The sequence below is a fragment of the Tenebrio molitor genome, chromosome 7, assembly GCF_963966145.1.
Source record: "Tenebrio molitor chromosome 7, icTenMoli1.1, whole genome shotgun sequence".
Lineage (NCBI taxonomy): Eukaryota > Metazoa > Arthropoda > Insecta > Coleoptera > Tenebrionidae > Tenebrio > Tenebrio molitor.
Window position 1 is genome coordinate 6,926,470 of NC_091052.1, and position 13,720 is coordinate 6,940,189.

Consider the following 13,720-nt stretch of genomic DNA (forward strand, 5'->3'; position numbering starts at 1 on the left):
CCTGGGCAATAATAAAACCACTCGAAATCATTGGATTTATTACCGTCTCAGGGAAGGGGTGGCGGTTCGGCGGCAAGCACCCTCAAGATTTCAATTTTTTTTACACAAACTCTATTATCCCAAACATCGGATTAGTGAATAATTCAATGTAAATACGTCGTCGGGGTTTTCATTAAAATTTGCCTCCTGTCCCATCGCTCTCACGTCAAATGTGAAACTGCGGAGGCAACAAAGTTATCTCCCTTTGAATTGACAAGATTGGTGATCAATCTAATATTTAATAGATAAATGAAAATTTAATAGTTACATCGTAACCTTAATGAAATCATTGTTGTAGTAAATACGAGATTAGTAACAACAGTCCACAATAATTTACGATGATAATAATACATAAATGAATTACTTGAATATTGCTTTTAGTTTTCAGTTTCGCCTATTAGTTTCCTTTTCATTTTTGTAAAAGGTTTTCAGAGTGCTGTTCATCTATTTTTAATATCTACCACCTGACAGTGCAAAAAATGTGTCCCTTGTTTCGACGTTTCACACTTTATACATTTGTACCTTTGAAAGAATTATTTTAGTTCTGCAAATTAGATCGTGCGTGCGATCAAATTTAGGGCAGACAGAACCCGAGAAAAATTTCTTTTTCTGTCTTTTATCAGCGACGAGACTAAAATATTTTCATTGGATTTTCAGCGCAGGATTCATCTTGGGATTCACCCAACTTTCGTCAAGCTAATTTCGCCGAACTTTATTACAATGGTTCGCTACAAGTTGATTAGAATTTGCTACATCGCAAAGTGATGTTCACCTCGCTCTGCGACAATTCACTTGCTCGGAACGCTGCTAATACCCCACAAAAAACGATAACTGTTGCCCCAATCAGTATTGCCACCATAAAAGTAAAATAAAGCGTGGAGTCATTTTCTTGCGAGCAGTAATAATAAAATAAGTCATGTACGCGAGGAAGTCGAATAATTAATTTATGAAGAGATTTCTGTCGGAAAAAGTGGAATTTGGAACGACGCTGTATGAGGATTATACTGACATTAGAATGCGACCAGATTTTGTCAAGTTGAGTAAAATATATGATAAGTTGCATGAAATATGCCTCTCTTGTACAATTTGCGAAATAAAATGAGGATCAGCGTTGTAACTCGAAGCGAAACAAACAATGTAAGAGACAGTTGAATCTTTCCCATTCTCGCTATGCTGTGGGATCAAAGACAATGTATTTTGCAAGAACGAAACGCTAATTTACGATGCACGTCCATTAAATGTTTTAGTTATTTATGTTTTGTTATCTCTAAAATAAACCGAAAAAGGCGACTACATGCAAAGTTACTAATGAGCCTCATTAAAAACCATGCAAACAGAAAGGCAAAAGTCAGCGGGCCTTGTAAATGTCATACAAAAGAGACCATTTTTTAATCAAGATTATTTGATTTTCGAAATATACAGGGTTATTCACGACAGGGGTACTTCTGAATTTCTTTTTGCCGCAACCCATAAAACATATTGCAACAATATCTTGATTTCAGATTTTGAAAATAATTATAACTGAATCCACGATGGTTCTTAGTCCTGTCTCTTTGACGTTAAAGCAAAAAATCTTTGTCAATTCGAAAAATTTGTTTTTACAATAACGACGAAAAGACTGACATGCACCTCATTTATGGAGAGTGTGGAAAGAATTCTGTCGCCGCTGCGGATATTTACAAGTACTTCGAATACCTTTCACATTATCTTAATTTGTTAATTTATTTGTTGAATTTTGATTAAATACAGGTTAGCTGCCAATCTGACATTTCTGACAAATCTATCCAACCTACTTTGATTTCTAATTTCAAAAAAATAACACATTTGATTTAGTAGTTACTGCCTTTGGTATTGTTGGTCGCGGCAAAATAAAAATTCAGAAGTATTCCTCTCGTGAATAACCCTGTATAGAATGATATACAGCTTCTCCCAACTACAGTTATCAATGTCTCAACTTATTTAGTGTGACGATTTCTTCGGTACGAACCGCACCTTTTTTATGAGTCACAGAGCCAGTTTCGCAAAATACACATTTTTGACATTCAAAAAATGATTTGACACAAAGCTTCGACAATTATTTGAAAATCCATGACCACCTTTGACCAAGATAATTTTTGATATCCCGGTAGATCTCGTGAACGAATTTTATTGAAGATTGGTGTCGCTTCTTAGTGGTGTAATTTGTTCTCGATTCAATCAAATTGTTCGAAACATTATCCTCCATAAAAAAACTCTCGAACGAATTTTCATCACAGCACAAATAGGCGGAATTTTTATCGTGATTAAATTTCATCCTTCTTATGATGTTTATTAATATTGTCTTAAATTAATCTGAAAAACTGATTCTAATTACTGTTCATTATGTAATTACCCAACAATCTCGCATTTACAATTTTCTTCATTTTAAAATCACGTTTTAATTTTGTTAAAATGATTGTTACAGCCACTATTCTTCACGACATGACAAATTCAATTATAGATAAATTTGGAGGATGAAATATGAAATTTTAAATCCTAGAATTTTTCTTTCCCAGCTTAGTAAATTTCTTAAAAATTTCCCAAGGTTTTCCTATTTATGAAGATGAAGTGAAAATAAAAATGATTTATTTGTGACAGCAATATGCAGAGAGATCAATAAAGAACCCGAAAGCAGCTACCTATGAGCTTTTTTCCGCACGTCTTTGATTGAAACATATTTGACGAGTTGTTAGTATGTCGTTATCGTGTCCTCATTCATTTCATAAAACTGTTGACAAGCGAACACAAATTATTCTTTTTGAAATCATATTTTCGAAATAGCGTGACACTAGAAAATGGAAAATGGTCCTGTCCTATGCAAGTTTGCTTTTAGAAAATTCGTGGAACTGACAACTTGTCAAATACGTTTCAATCAAAGACATGCAGAAAAAAGTTCACAGCCTGCGATCCAGTCGTTTATTGATCTTACTATACATTACAAGTTCTTCTATCTAGCAAAACTTAAATAATTATACTGAGTGTCCTCATGAAAAGTTCAGATGGGTTTATCTCTGGTGTCTTCAATATTACAAATTTGAAATTGTAGATATGAGTCAACATGTAAGAAGAAGGAATTTAGTTTATTTGTTAGGTTATTACTCTGCTCCCAGCCGCCCCCAACAACCCCCACTTCAAAATTGTAAACGTAACAATACACTACATTGGTGACAGATTAGGAAAGAGGCGAAAAAGTGATAGGTTACTAAAGAAAGTTTATGAGATATTTAACTCAAAGCCGAAATACTCATTTTGAATTTTTTTTTTTTTGTTTTTTTTTAAATCACATATTATATCCCAAGTGCAAAATTTTTTATGGGAAATTTTTTGGCTAATGAACGAAAACATCCATAAATGAGGTCAGAAGACCAATTATTATCAAATAAGAGCATGAGACGAAGTCGACAACAAACTTGTATCCGATAACAATTGTTTGTAATAATAAATCTGGAAATTCTGTCACAATAACAACGTCACATTGGAATAAAAATGAGACTGTTAATTTAATTAGCATCAGGAAGTTTCTAATAAAATGTATCTGGTTAAACCTGCGAGTTCGTGAGTCATGTACTCAGTAGCTGGCGCATAAAACCCAAATAAGAGAATTACCACACAATACACACTTGTTCTGCAATTATCATTGTAGTGGCATAAATCCTGCGAGGAGTTGTTCAAAGTGAGATAAGCAGGCGACAGTACGCCTGACACAGAACAATTACATCTGCAAGTACGTCTGAAGACAGTGTTTAATTGGCCCACCAGTAGCTTCATTAGTCTCTCGCTAATAAACCTTCTGTTGGTGACATTTCGAGAAAGATTGCATCTGAATTGAAAAAAGTCCGTCCGGATTAATAAAATAAAATAAAACCGTCGATCGCGAAGTATTTTTCTTGGTAGTTTTCGATTCACGTGAGCTAATCGGACCAAAGTTCCCCATCAATAAAAGAATCCGCCAGTAAATAACATAGTCGAGATGGAAGAATGGTGGCTTACAAAGCGGCAGCGCGATATTCAGATGGTTTTGCATTTATCAATAAGTAATGCATTCCTGAAAGGAAAGAATTCGTAGCGCCGATTTACAGCCAGGTTCAAATGAATAAAGTATGTTTTCATTTTCTACAAAGTTTGGGTATCCCGATTCGTCGAGAATTAGGAAAATTTTAATAAATATGGTAATTGATGAGCACCTCACAACCGACCGCCCATCACCGCAAACCACAAATATAATTACGAAAAATTCCCCAAAAACATTCAACTTCAGATTTTCTCCGCGCTTCGGGGGCCACATTCTAATCATGCGTTTCAAAGGAATGTTATCGTTTAAAATTTCATGACTTACGTTGCCGGGGATGGTCGTGAAACTTAATATTTTATTTTCTCTAACTCTCCTGCGTTATGATATTGCGTTTGTGTGGAACGGATAGCTTTAATACCTTTGATGTGAGCGTATGAGTGGTGGTGGTAGCATCTATAAAGGGTTCGCGTGCTGAGGGCCAAGGATTAAATCCCAAGTGTATGACTGTTAACATCGTGGTTCAAACGGCCGATAAAACGGTTGCGCTGCTGCGTAATTGTGGAAATAAATCGAATAAACGTTTATTGTGTGTTAACTTATTTAAATAAACACAACCCCCACGATTAAATCGAATTTAATTTCGAAATGTATCGAGGCCATTTTCCGTACTGGATTACAACACTCATCTTTATCTGTCTCGCTTTCCGCTTATTCGGTAACGAGCTTTACAATCGAATTTTATCTTAGTTATAATTATTCTTCCTGATAACGACACGTTAATCTTTAATGAGTCAATATTTTAGCTGTACTTAGTTATTTTTTATGGGCACGGGGTAGTTTGTTGAGAAAACAAATTTGTGATTCTTTTCAAGTCATTTCAGGACAATAGCACGCTAGGAACTTTTAGGCGACGACTGACCTCGTTTCTATTTTATTTCATATTTCTAGTTTGTTCAGAACTCAGTTTGATTCACGCACGGTCATGCCGTGCTTTCTAAATATCCTTGCTGCACACCATTGTCACTACATCCTCGCTATCAATTACACAACAAAATTTTAAAAAATGTTAAAATCTTTTCGTGACGGTAAATCATTTCAAACATATTTTCAGATGAAAATTTTAGATTCAATGATTTTAATGCCTCAAACATGGGAGTAAAGTAGCTCTTTTGGTTCTTTGGATGTAAAAAAAAGCACAACCGAATTAGTGTCTCTAGGTGTAGTTATTATTTCTTTTGAAAAGACTGTTTATTTTAGTACTAATCAACGAGAATTTTCCTGTTTTTTTTTTGTGCTACACCATTTTAATGATCCTAATTTACAATTAAAGGATTATCAAAGGGAGGACATGTATCTGAAAAAATATCAAAACCTACCAACTAGGAAGAAGACCAACTTTTGTAAATGAGAAAGAAAATCATAGTCTCCTTGACAACAAATTTTTGTAACGATCTTTACTTACTAAACCAAATCGTTATACATACTCGTATTTCTATAGAATATAGTATAGAGGGAATTATCCAGACAATCATTAATGTTATTGGACTCTACAACTGTATTACTTTGTACAATAAAATATTCATTAGTAAGACCATTTGAAGTACAAATTTCACCGAGTATATACAGGTGTCCCCAAAAAAAAAGACGAGTCCATAGCTCCCTTATTTATGGGAGGATTTGAATTATCTGTACATCAAATTAAATGATTGTGAATAGGCTACAAGATGGTCTATTTTGTTGTTTTCAGAATGAAAATCTATATCAGAATTACTAAAAAAGTATGTACATATTCCTATTTGAAAAAAAAATATTTTGACAGTTTATCCTTGAAGCAGTTAGGGCTATACGTGAATTTATTAGATCCTTTTGTAGCCTATTCACAACCATTTAATTTCGTGTATAAATAATTAAAATCCACCGATAAATAAGGGAGTTATAGACTCGTCTTCTTTTTTGGGGACACCTGTATAATTTTTTTTTATGTTTCTGATGCCAACATAAAATTATTTTATAACATATTTCACAAATATTGATACATCTCAAAAAGCTCTAATATCTTGGATTTTTGTTAATTTCCAGTACCTAAGAGTTATTTGTGTTCCTAAACAGGCGAGGACAAAAGGTACTTTTCAGCAGAGGTGCGCAATACAATTACTTATTTACATAATTTATGGTGACAGGACAACTATCGGTTTTGTCGGTTTCGTTGCTAACTTACTAAACAGATCAACAGATGGCGCCACGGTCAGTGCCCGAAAAAGAGTTACTTTTCGTCCGCTTTTGAGTACGTAAAATTACCGTTTTCATTACGGCTGCCTAAAAAAGATTTTTTGGACGGTGTACGACGTAACAATTAGTGCATCTCCGTAATATCAAAAGCACTAAACGGAAAGAAATTCCAGAATATTGGACATTGTATGTACGGTCGGTAGACAAATAAAACTGGGACACTTAAAATTTAATCTATGTAAATCACATCATTGAATTGTCAATATATTTGTCAGTGTCTATATAATATGTCATACCAAAGTTAACCTATTTGTGATAAAGCCGTAATTAAACGATGCAAATTTGTAAATTTTGACTTATGTGATTGTCATTTTTGTCCCAGTTTTATTTGTCCATCGACTGTACCTATCTCAATCTATCATTTTTTAATATGGTCAAGTATTCATTATGAATAGCAAATAATCTAACTAGATTGAAAGTTTCATTGAGTAAATATTATTTGGAAAATGTTTTGGACATAGATATATTTTCTAGATTGAAAGAATATTAGGTAGCAAACTGAAAATATCTCTACGAGTTTATAGTTTTTTCAATTCGTTGAAACCTATAACAATCATTGTTGCAAATTCTGATTAAGTATTGTTAATACATTTTTGGCTGTTGCAGCCTATTGTTTTTTATAATTTGCTAGGACAGTGAAAATTCCTGGCGTAACCCTTAACAATTTCTAATTCCGGGAGCCATATTTCACACGCATGTGCCTCAAGTGTTTGTATCGTCGGCCGACACATTTGTGGCATGAAGGCAAGAAAACAATTTTTTGCCCCCGAAAATTGCCACAACCGAGTCTCAAATAAATGTATCCAATTTAGGAATCAATAAGTAAATAACATTGATTTCCCATTATTCTCCGAGTCGGAGTAATTTATTAAAGAAACGTATCTTTTCATTCGAAGCTATTAACGTTATACTGATTGTGGTATATATTTATCGATAGGGAACACGCTCTGGAAGTTTTTCTCGTCTCGAAGCTGGAAATTTTCTTGTAAGTTGAAGCGTGTCCGTCACATTTCGAAATTCATCAACAAGTCCGTATGGATTATCGCAGGAGAATGCGCTCTTAAATATTTTAATAACGAATCGACTGTCAGGCACTTGGCAACAGGCTTTCAAAACAAAATAAAAAGTTGGCCCGAAACATCACGTTGTTCGGTCTTTTCGAAACTTTACTCAGAATTGAGTTACAGTTGGGAGTTTCGGCCCAAGATAGAAACTTTTCTAATGCGAAAACATGAGTAAAAACGAAATGTGAAACATTTTGATTTATATGAGCAAAGTTCGCGTTCGTTTTTATTGCTTCCGATATCGCCATTATAAAATATTTAAGCCGCGGTGCATAAACGGTGCAGCGCTTTGCACGATAAGCCGGTCGCCAGATAATTGAAAACTCCCGCCGCTTCGGATGCCTCGTTGTGTCAACGTTAATGACCTCCACTTGTCCGCAGAGGCCATCTGGAGCGGTGACGTCACGAATGGAGGCCATAATAACGATGCGCTCTGGACTTTATTAATTATGAATGCATTTCGACCAGTCGCTCCAACAAGTGAAGTTAGTGAAACGAGCTCCAAAATGGAAATTCTCACTGCTTTCCTATTCATGGCCGGTCCCGATGTGTATTTCCTCCGATATAACAAGCGAAATGTGTTATTTCATACAGAGCTGCGCGTGCATTGTGCGAGGGTTACGCTACAATGATTTTATTCCGTCATTAAGCCTCGTTCACAATAATTATTCATACGCTTATTCGTTTAATTGCCTTATAAGTCAGCCATTTAATTAATTCGTTTCGGTGACGGCGAAGACTCGGGGGTTGAATTTACAACGACTTAACACTAAATGTTTATGAATATAATAACACCCTCACGCGGCCATCGGTCACGCGATCGCACCTATTTAACGCCGTGTGATGACAGGACCTTAGCCGAAGGGTTCGTGCACAAAGCACTTAATGTCGCCCGAGATTCACAACTTTTTTCACTGCATAACCTTTACTTTGCATTTTATCCAAAACACTGGACGTTCTGTCACAAATAAGGAAACACTTAACAAATCAAGCACACATTTTTGTCAAAAAAGAAAACAAATTAAAACAATTCCAATTAAGAATAGTGAGGTCGAAAAGCCGAATCTTAGTGATTCAAGCGACTTGTAATGTATTTGTAGATTTTATCGAAAATAATGTGAAATAAATTACTTGTCCACCATATCAAAACTGATTTCCGTCTGAACAACAAATTTGTAATTAATTATTTTATAGTTGGTGAGTTATGTTCACGTTTCTAATGAGTATTGACAAAAAAGTGGCATAAAAAATTGTTTACGTTGGTACTACTTTCTCATTTTTGGTCATTACGATTATTATTAATTAATAACTTAGCACAATTAAAAAATAACGTTATGTCCATGATGTCACTCAATTTATTAAACAGAAAATACTGAATCAGTCGAACAATTACTTTTGATGTCATTGGTTAATTAAAAAGGTTAAAAAAAATTTAACCAATTGCGATGCACTCTTATTGTGCTCGAAAAATACCTTTGTTTTTTACTATTCTTATTTTTCGACGTAAAATATTTTGTTTGTAGCCAAATTACCTAGTAAAATAATATTTTAATAATAATTAGAGCAGTAGGTAATTTAAAAGATTGCGCAGGAAAGAGTAGATGTTGGGTTGAAATGTTGCTTTTCAAAAATACAATTTAATTTAAAAATCCAGTTTATTTCAAAGGATTTTACGTTGAAAACATCCACAGTATAAAACCGGCATTTTCTCGACATTCAAAACATGCAGACATACGCTGAGAGCTGCTTTCTAATAACAAAAGTTGGGGTCATTTCCGATAAAACGAAAAATATTTTTCAAGTGACACGTTACAACTGTAACAAACAAAAGAGAAGAATCGGTAATAATATTTTACTCGGTAAACAAACTTTGAGAGCATGCACCATTTTTAGTGCTAATAAAACTTTTATTTTATCTTGGAAGTCTCTTTATCTGTTAGTTTATTCCATATTTAAAAATATATAACCCTTCTGTGAATAAAAATAAGATAGGTGATGGCGAATATTATAAATTTTGCAAATAGACACTGACCCTCTCGGTGTGGTAGTAGTAGGAGTACCTAGTAGCATGTTGTAGAAGCTGTAAGGAAATATTTTAGATTTGAAATATTTTGACTTAATTTTCCCTGGCAACAAGAGTCTGAAACGAAGCTTAGAAAATCGAAGATAATTTTTTTTTTTTGAAAATATTTCGATGCACCAGTGGTATTTGAAATGACTACTCTTCATAATACGCATAAAATAACATAGTCATGTAGAATATTGTTAATTGATAGAATGTAAAACATTTTCTATCAAAAATGTTAAATAATGTCCCTGTGGCGTTGATTGTAAATATGAAAATGTCGATTTTGAAAGTGGTCGTTCCGACTTATGAATGAAGAATGGATTTTTTTTAACGATTTCAGTTAACAGAGCTTCAATTCTACTAATTAAATATTGATTTACGCCTTTTGTCTCTCGCAACTGACGTATTCGATAAAATTGCATAATCAATGAAATCAATGAAGGAACAGAAACAATTGTCTTTGTTAAAAGACGAGCACAAGTCCTCACCTTCGTCGTGATTGCTGCCCAACAAGATCTCCATGTCCTCGTAGTCCCCTTCGGCGAGCATATCCATCGGATGTTTGGGCAAAAAAATCCCGTCAACGGTCGGTGTCGAAGGAAAACCTAAAATTCCTGAGTAAGAGTTCCATTGTTGCAAAGATATCGTTTTGGCGTCGACGGCACGCATGCAGTCCATAACTTGATGAGGGCGGGTTTCCAGCAACGAAACGTTGCACCCGCAATCCTCCACTAGCACCCTCCCGATCTGTTGGGCTCTTTCCCCGGACATGTAGCTCCAGGGAGCGTTCATGGTCCCCGACTGGAGGATTCCCCTGCGCGCCAACCCTTTGGTCACGGGACTTAAAAGATGTATGCTGACGGAGCCTCCACCGGCGGATTCCCCGAAGAGGGTGATCAAGTCGGGGTCGCCCCCGAAAGCTATGGCATTCTCTTTGATCCAACGAATCGCCAGCGCTTGGTCCCACAGTCCCATGTTGCCCGGAGCCTCTTCGCTACCCCTGGGGAAGTACTTGCTCAAATACAAGAAGCCGAAAGAGCCCACGCGGTACTGCATCGAGGTGACGATGACGTCGCTGGTGGCGGCGATGATGTCGGCGTCGTAGATCTCCAAAGTGGAGGTGCCGCTCATGTAGCCCCCGCCGTAGATCCAGACCAGGACCGGCACCTTGGGCCGCTCCTGCTGGGGCTTGTCCCCGTGATGGCGGATGCGCAGCCGCTGGGGGACCCAGATGTTCAGGTAGAGGCAGTCTTCGGAGATGTTCGTGTTGGGGTTCCACATCTCCTCGCCCTCGAACCCGGGGAAGTACTCGTAGCGCTCCTGGTAGCAGGAGTTGGGCAGCTTGGTGGCGTCGAGAATACCGTGCCAGGGGTCGATCGGCACCGGCCTCCTGAAGCGCAACTGCTCGATGGGCGGCTTCGCGAAGGGGATTCCCGTGAAGACGTGCACTTCGCGGCCCAGCACCGTCTTGGAGCGGCCCCGCACCAGCCCGCTGGTGGTCTCCACGACGAGGGGGTCGCTGTGAAAGTCTCTGGATTGGGGCGGCCGCGTCGTTGTCTCTTCGCTAGGCCAGGAGTAGGCGCACGCGGAAGCACTGAGCGACATCGCGAACCACACCACCGAGAGCGGACCCATTTTTGCACCGTGTCTCCGGATGAGGTTATGACATCGCGTTCACGTGGTCGCCATCGCCGTCGGCGCACTCTCTAACAGGTGGACGCGGTTCGGAACTGCAGCGACGCGTTGCGATGGACGAGCGAGCTCGCGGTGACGACGCCGGGGTGGTTGACGACCTGGCACGGACTGTGCCCTCACTCTGCCATGGCGGCTCCGCGCCAAGCTTGCGCGCCCGGTCGCATCTTCGGTGTGTGCTGCTTCTGCTGCTGCTGGCGCGGGTTACGCTTCGCGATCAACTTTCCTTTTCACGTTGTCGCCCTTCGCACCGGAGGATTATCGACGACACCCAATATTCTATTTTAACGCTCATATTCATATTCATTTTGTCATTCCTCGACACGACAATTATTCATAAAATTTTACGCTTTTAATAAAAATTCTACCAACCACGGCAACCACTAATTAAACATTTAACGTAACTAATTTTCACAATTGTCATTTATCAAACAACCCTCGTTGACAAGAAACCATAAAAAATTAAAAATTAACCCTCCAATTCAGCTTCAAAAAATACAATTAAACACCCACACACATCCTTTACTATATTTTTTGATAAAATTTTCTCGCTTTATTTCAATTTTTTTTTTATATTTTTCATTCAGTTCCAATTTCGATAACTGACACTGCAGAATATATCAGGTGTTCATTTAAATTTCTGGTCAAAGTGGAAAAACACAAACAACGGTAAGATTTAAACAGGTGATCTGCGGTTCGTAATCCGTAGTGCGTTCACAATGGACTTTTCAACGCTAACTTTGTTAGCAAAGATACGAAAAATCTGACTCAAAGTCATAGCCGCCCCTTATCTAAGTAATTGTTTATCGCACGATATAAGTGAGCTAAGTTGTCGAACATAATTCGCAAGAAACCTGAACGTTCATTTGTTTATACAAATTATATTAGTTCAAATGTTTTATGATCGTTATTATTTCTGTGTAACTTTTATTCACCAAATACGATTCGCTGCGTACCAGATAAAAAGCTGTGCTTTATATTCGGCCAATTAACAAATCAAATACAAATCTAAATGAACAGTATACAATTATTTTTAGAACTGATGGCTGAAATGTGCTATATTTAAATAAATATGTAAAGAGTGAGATTTTAAAAACACGCTCAAAAATGTGTATTTTACAATATTTTCTATACCTACATACTTATGTAGAAAAGGAACATTTGGGAAACTGTTATTTCCTCGAAATTTCTGAAATGAGCTATTAATTTATTCTTTTTCTAAATTAGAATATTTTTACAATTGTTAACCTTAAGGATGTCTACAATAAAATTTTCAAAAAAAAACACACGTAACAATTTTTAAAACTGTAAATAAGACGATGACAAAATCACTAATCCATTTTTTTTATTCAATATAACGAAAAAATTAGAATTTGTAACACAAAACACTTTCTTTCCTTGGTGCAAAGAAACCATCGATTTCATTAATGTCATCGGAAACTGACTTATCGCGGAATCAGGCGATTCAAAATCAAAGAAATTCCTGTTTTGAGAGGATTTCCCTTGCCATTCAACGTGGAAACGCTGCAAGCATTCGGGGCACTTTTCCAGAATTATTATCGGAAATTTTTGCATTGTAAATTAAAAATGTTATGTAATTATGTTATCAATACAGTTTCTTTTATAAACACTTTCTTGTCTTAATTTAAACCTATTTTGCGTGTAAATGTCAGACCTTTTTAAAATAATATTTTATCATTTTGGATTTTTTTTAAATAGATTTTGGTAGATGTTTTCATTTCTTTATTGTTAAGCATTATTGTCAGGGTTTTTTAGGATACGTTCGAATCTTGTCTGTATGTACTATATTAAAGAATATTTCTTAGGTTCTAGGCGTACCTTTATTTATTATTTTTTTTATATCAAAATTTGCATAAATGCTTAAAATGACATTTTCTTCAGTTACATAACCTCACTTGGATCATCACTTTATTGTAAATTAAATTATTCTTTTAAAGTAAAAACCATCATATAGCAGTCAAGAAACCAGAATAACAGGAGTTGGATAGTTCTAAAATGAATTTTGTAAGAGAATAAAATTATCGTCGCTTGTTGGCTAAAAAATGACATTTGACATCTATAGTATAGCTACGCCATACGTTAAAACGGAAGCACAAGCTACCATCAAGCTACTTGACCACAACGTTAGTTTTTTATGTGACTAGTCCTATATTAGATTTCTTTTTTAAATTTGATGAGCTTTAAGTTATAAAATTAAATACCCAGGATCGATTTAAATTGGAATTAATACGCAAGATGTCAAAAATGTCTATTTACTATTTGAATTTATAATCTTTGTATAAACGTTGATATCACAGTTTGGATTCCGTGATCAGAGTAGAATGAAAGTTATTATAAAAAAATCACAATCCCACTTTCAATCTAGAGACAATAATTTACAAAACAGCTTATTTGTTTTCTGATTTATTTATTTAAAACTGTGACATACGTAGCTGTCACCACAATTTGTATGTTCCAAAGTTGTCAAGCGTGCATACAAAAAGACCATTTTGGGAAAAATCTTGCAAAGGAGTTTTC

At 36.1% G+C, this 13,720-nt stretch overlaps 1 protein-coding gene across 3 annotated transcripts in view; it reads right to left on the bottom strand.

The window, feature by feature from the left end:
- Window positions 1-11,364, bottom strand: part of Ace (Acetylcholine esterase) — a 76,186-nt gene extending 64,822 nt beyond the window's left edge. For 2 of the 3 annotated variants that reach the window (XR_011160817.1, XM_069053283.1), the window contains exon 1: window positions 9,979-11,363. Coding sequence is in view for 2 of the 3 variants with exons in the window: in XM_069053283.1 (XP_068909384.1) it covers window positions 9,979-11,125 (1,147 nt within the window). In the remaining variant the exon portion in view is untranslated. Of the gene's footprint in view, window positions 1-9,978 lie in introns of all 3 variants that reach the window. The other variant, XM_069053284.1, reaches the window with a different exon arrangement.
- Between the last annotated feature and the right edge of the window lie 2,356 nt (window positions 11,365-13,720).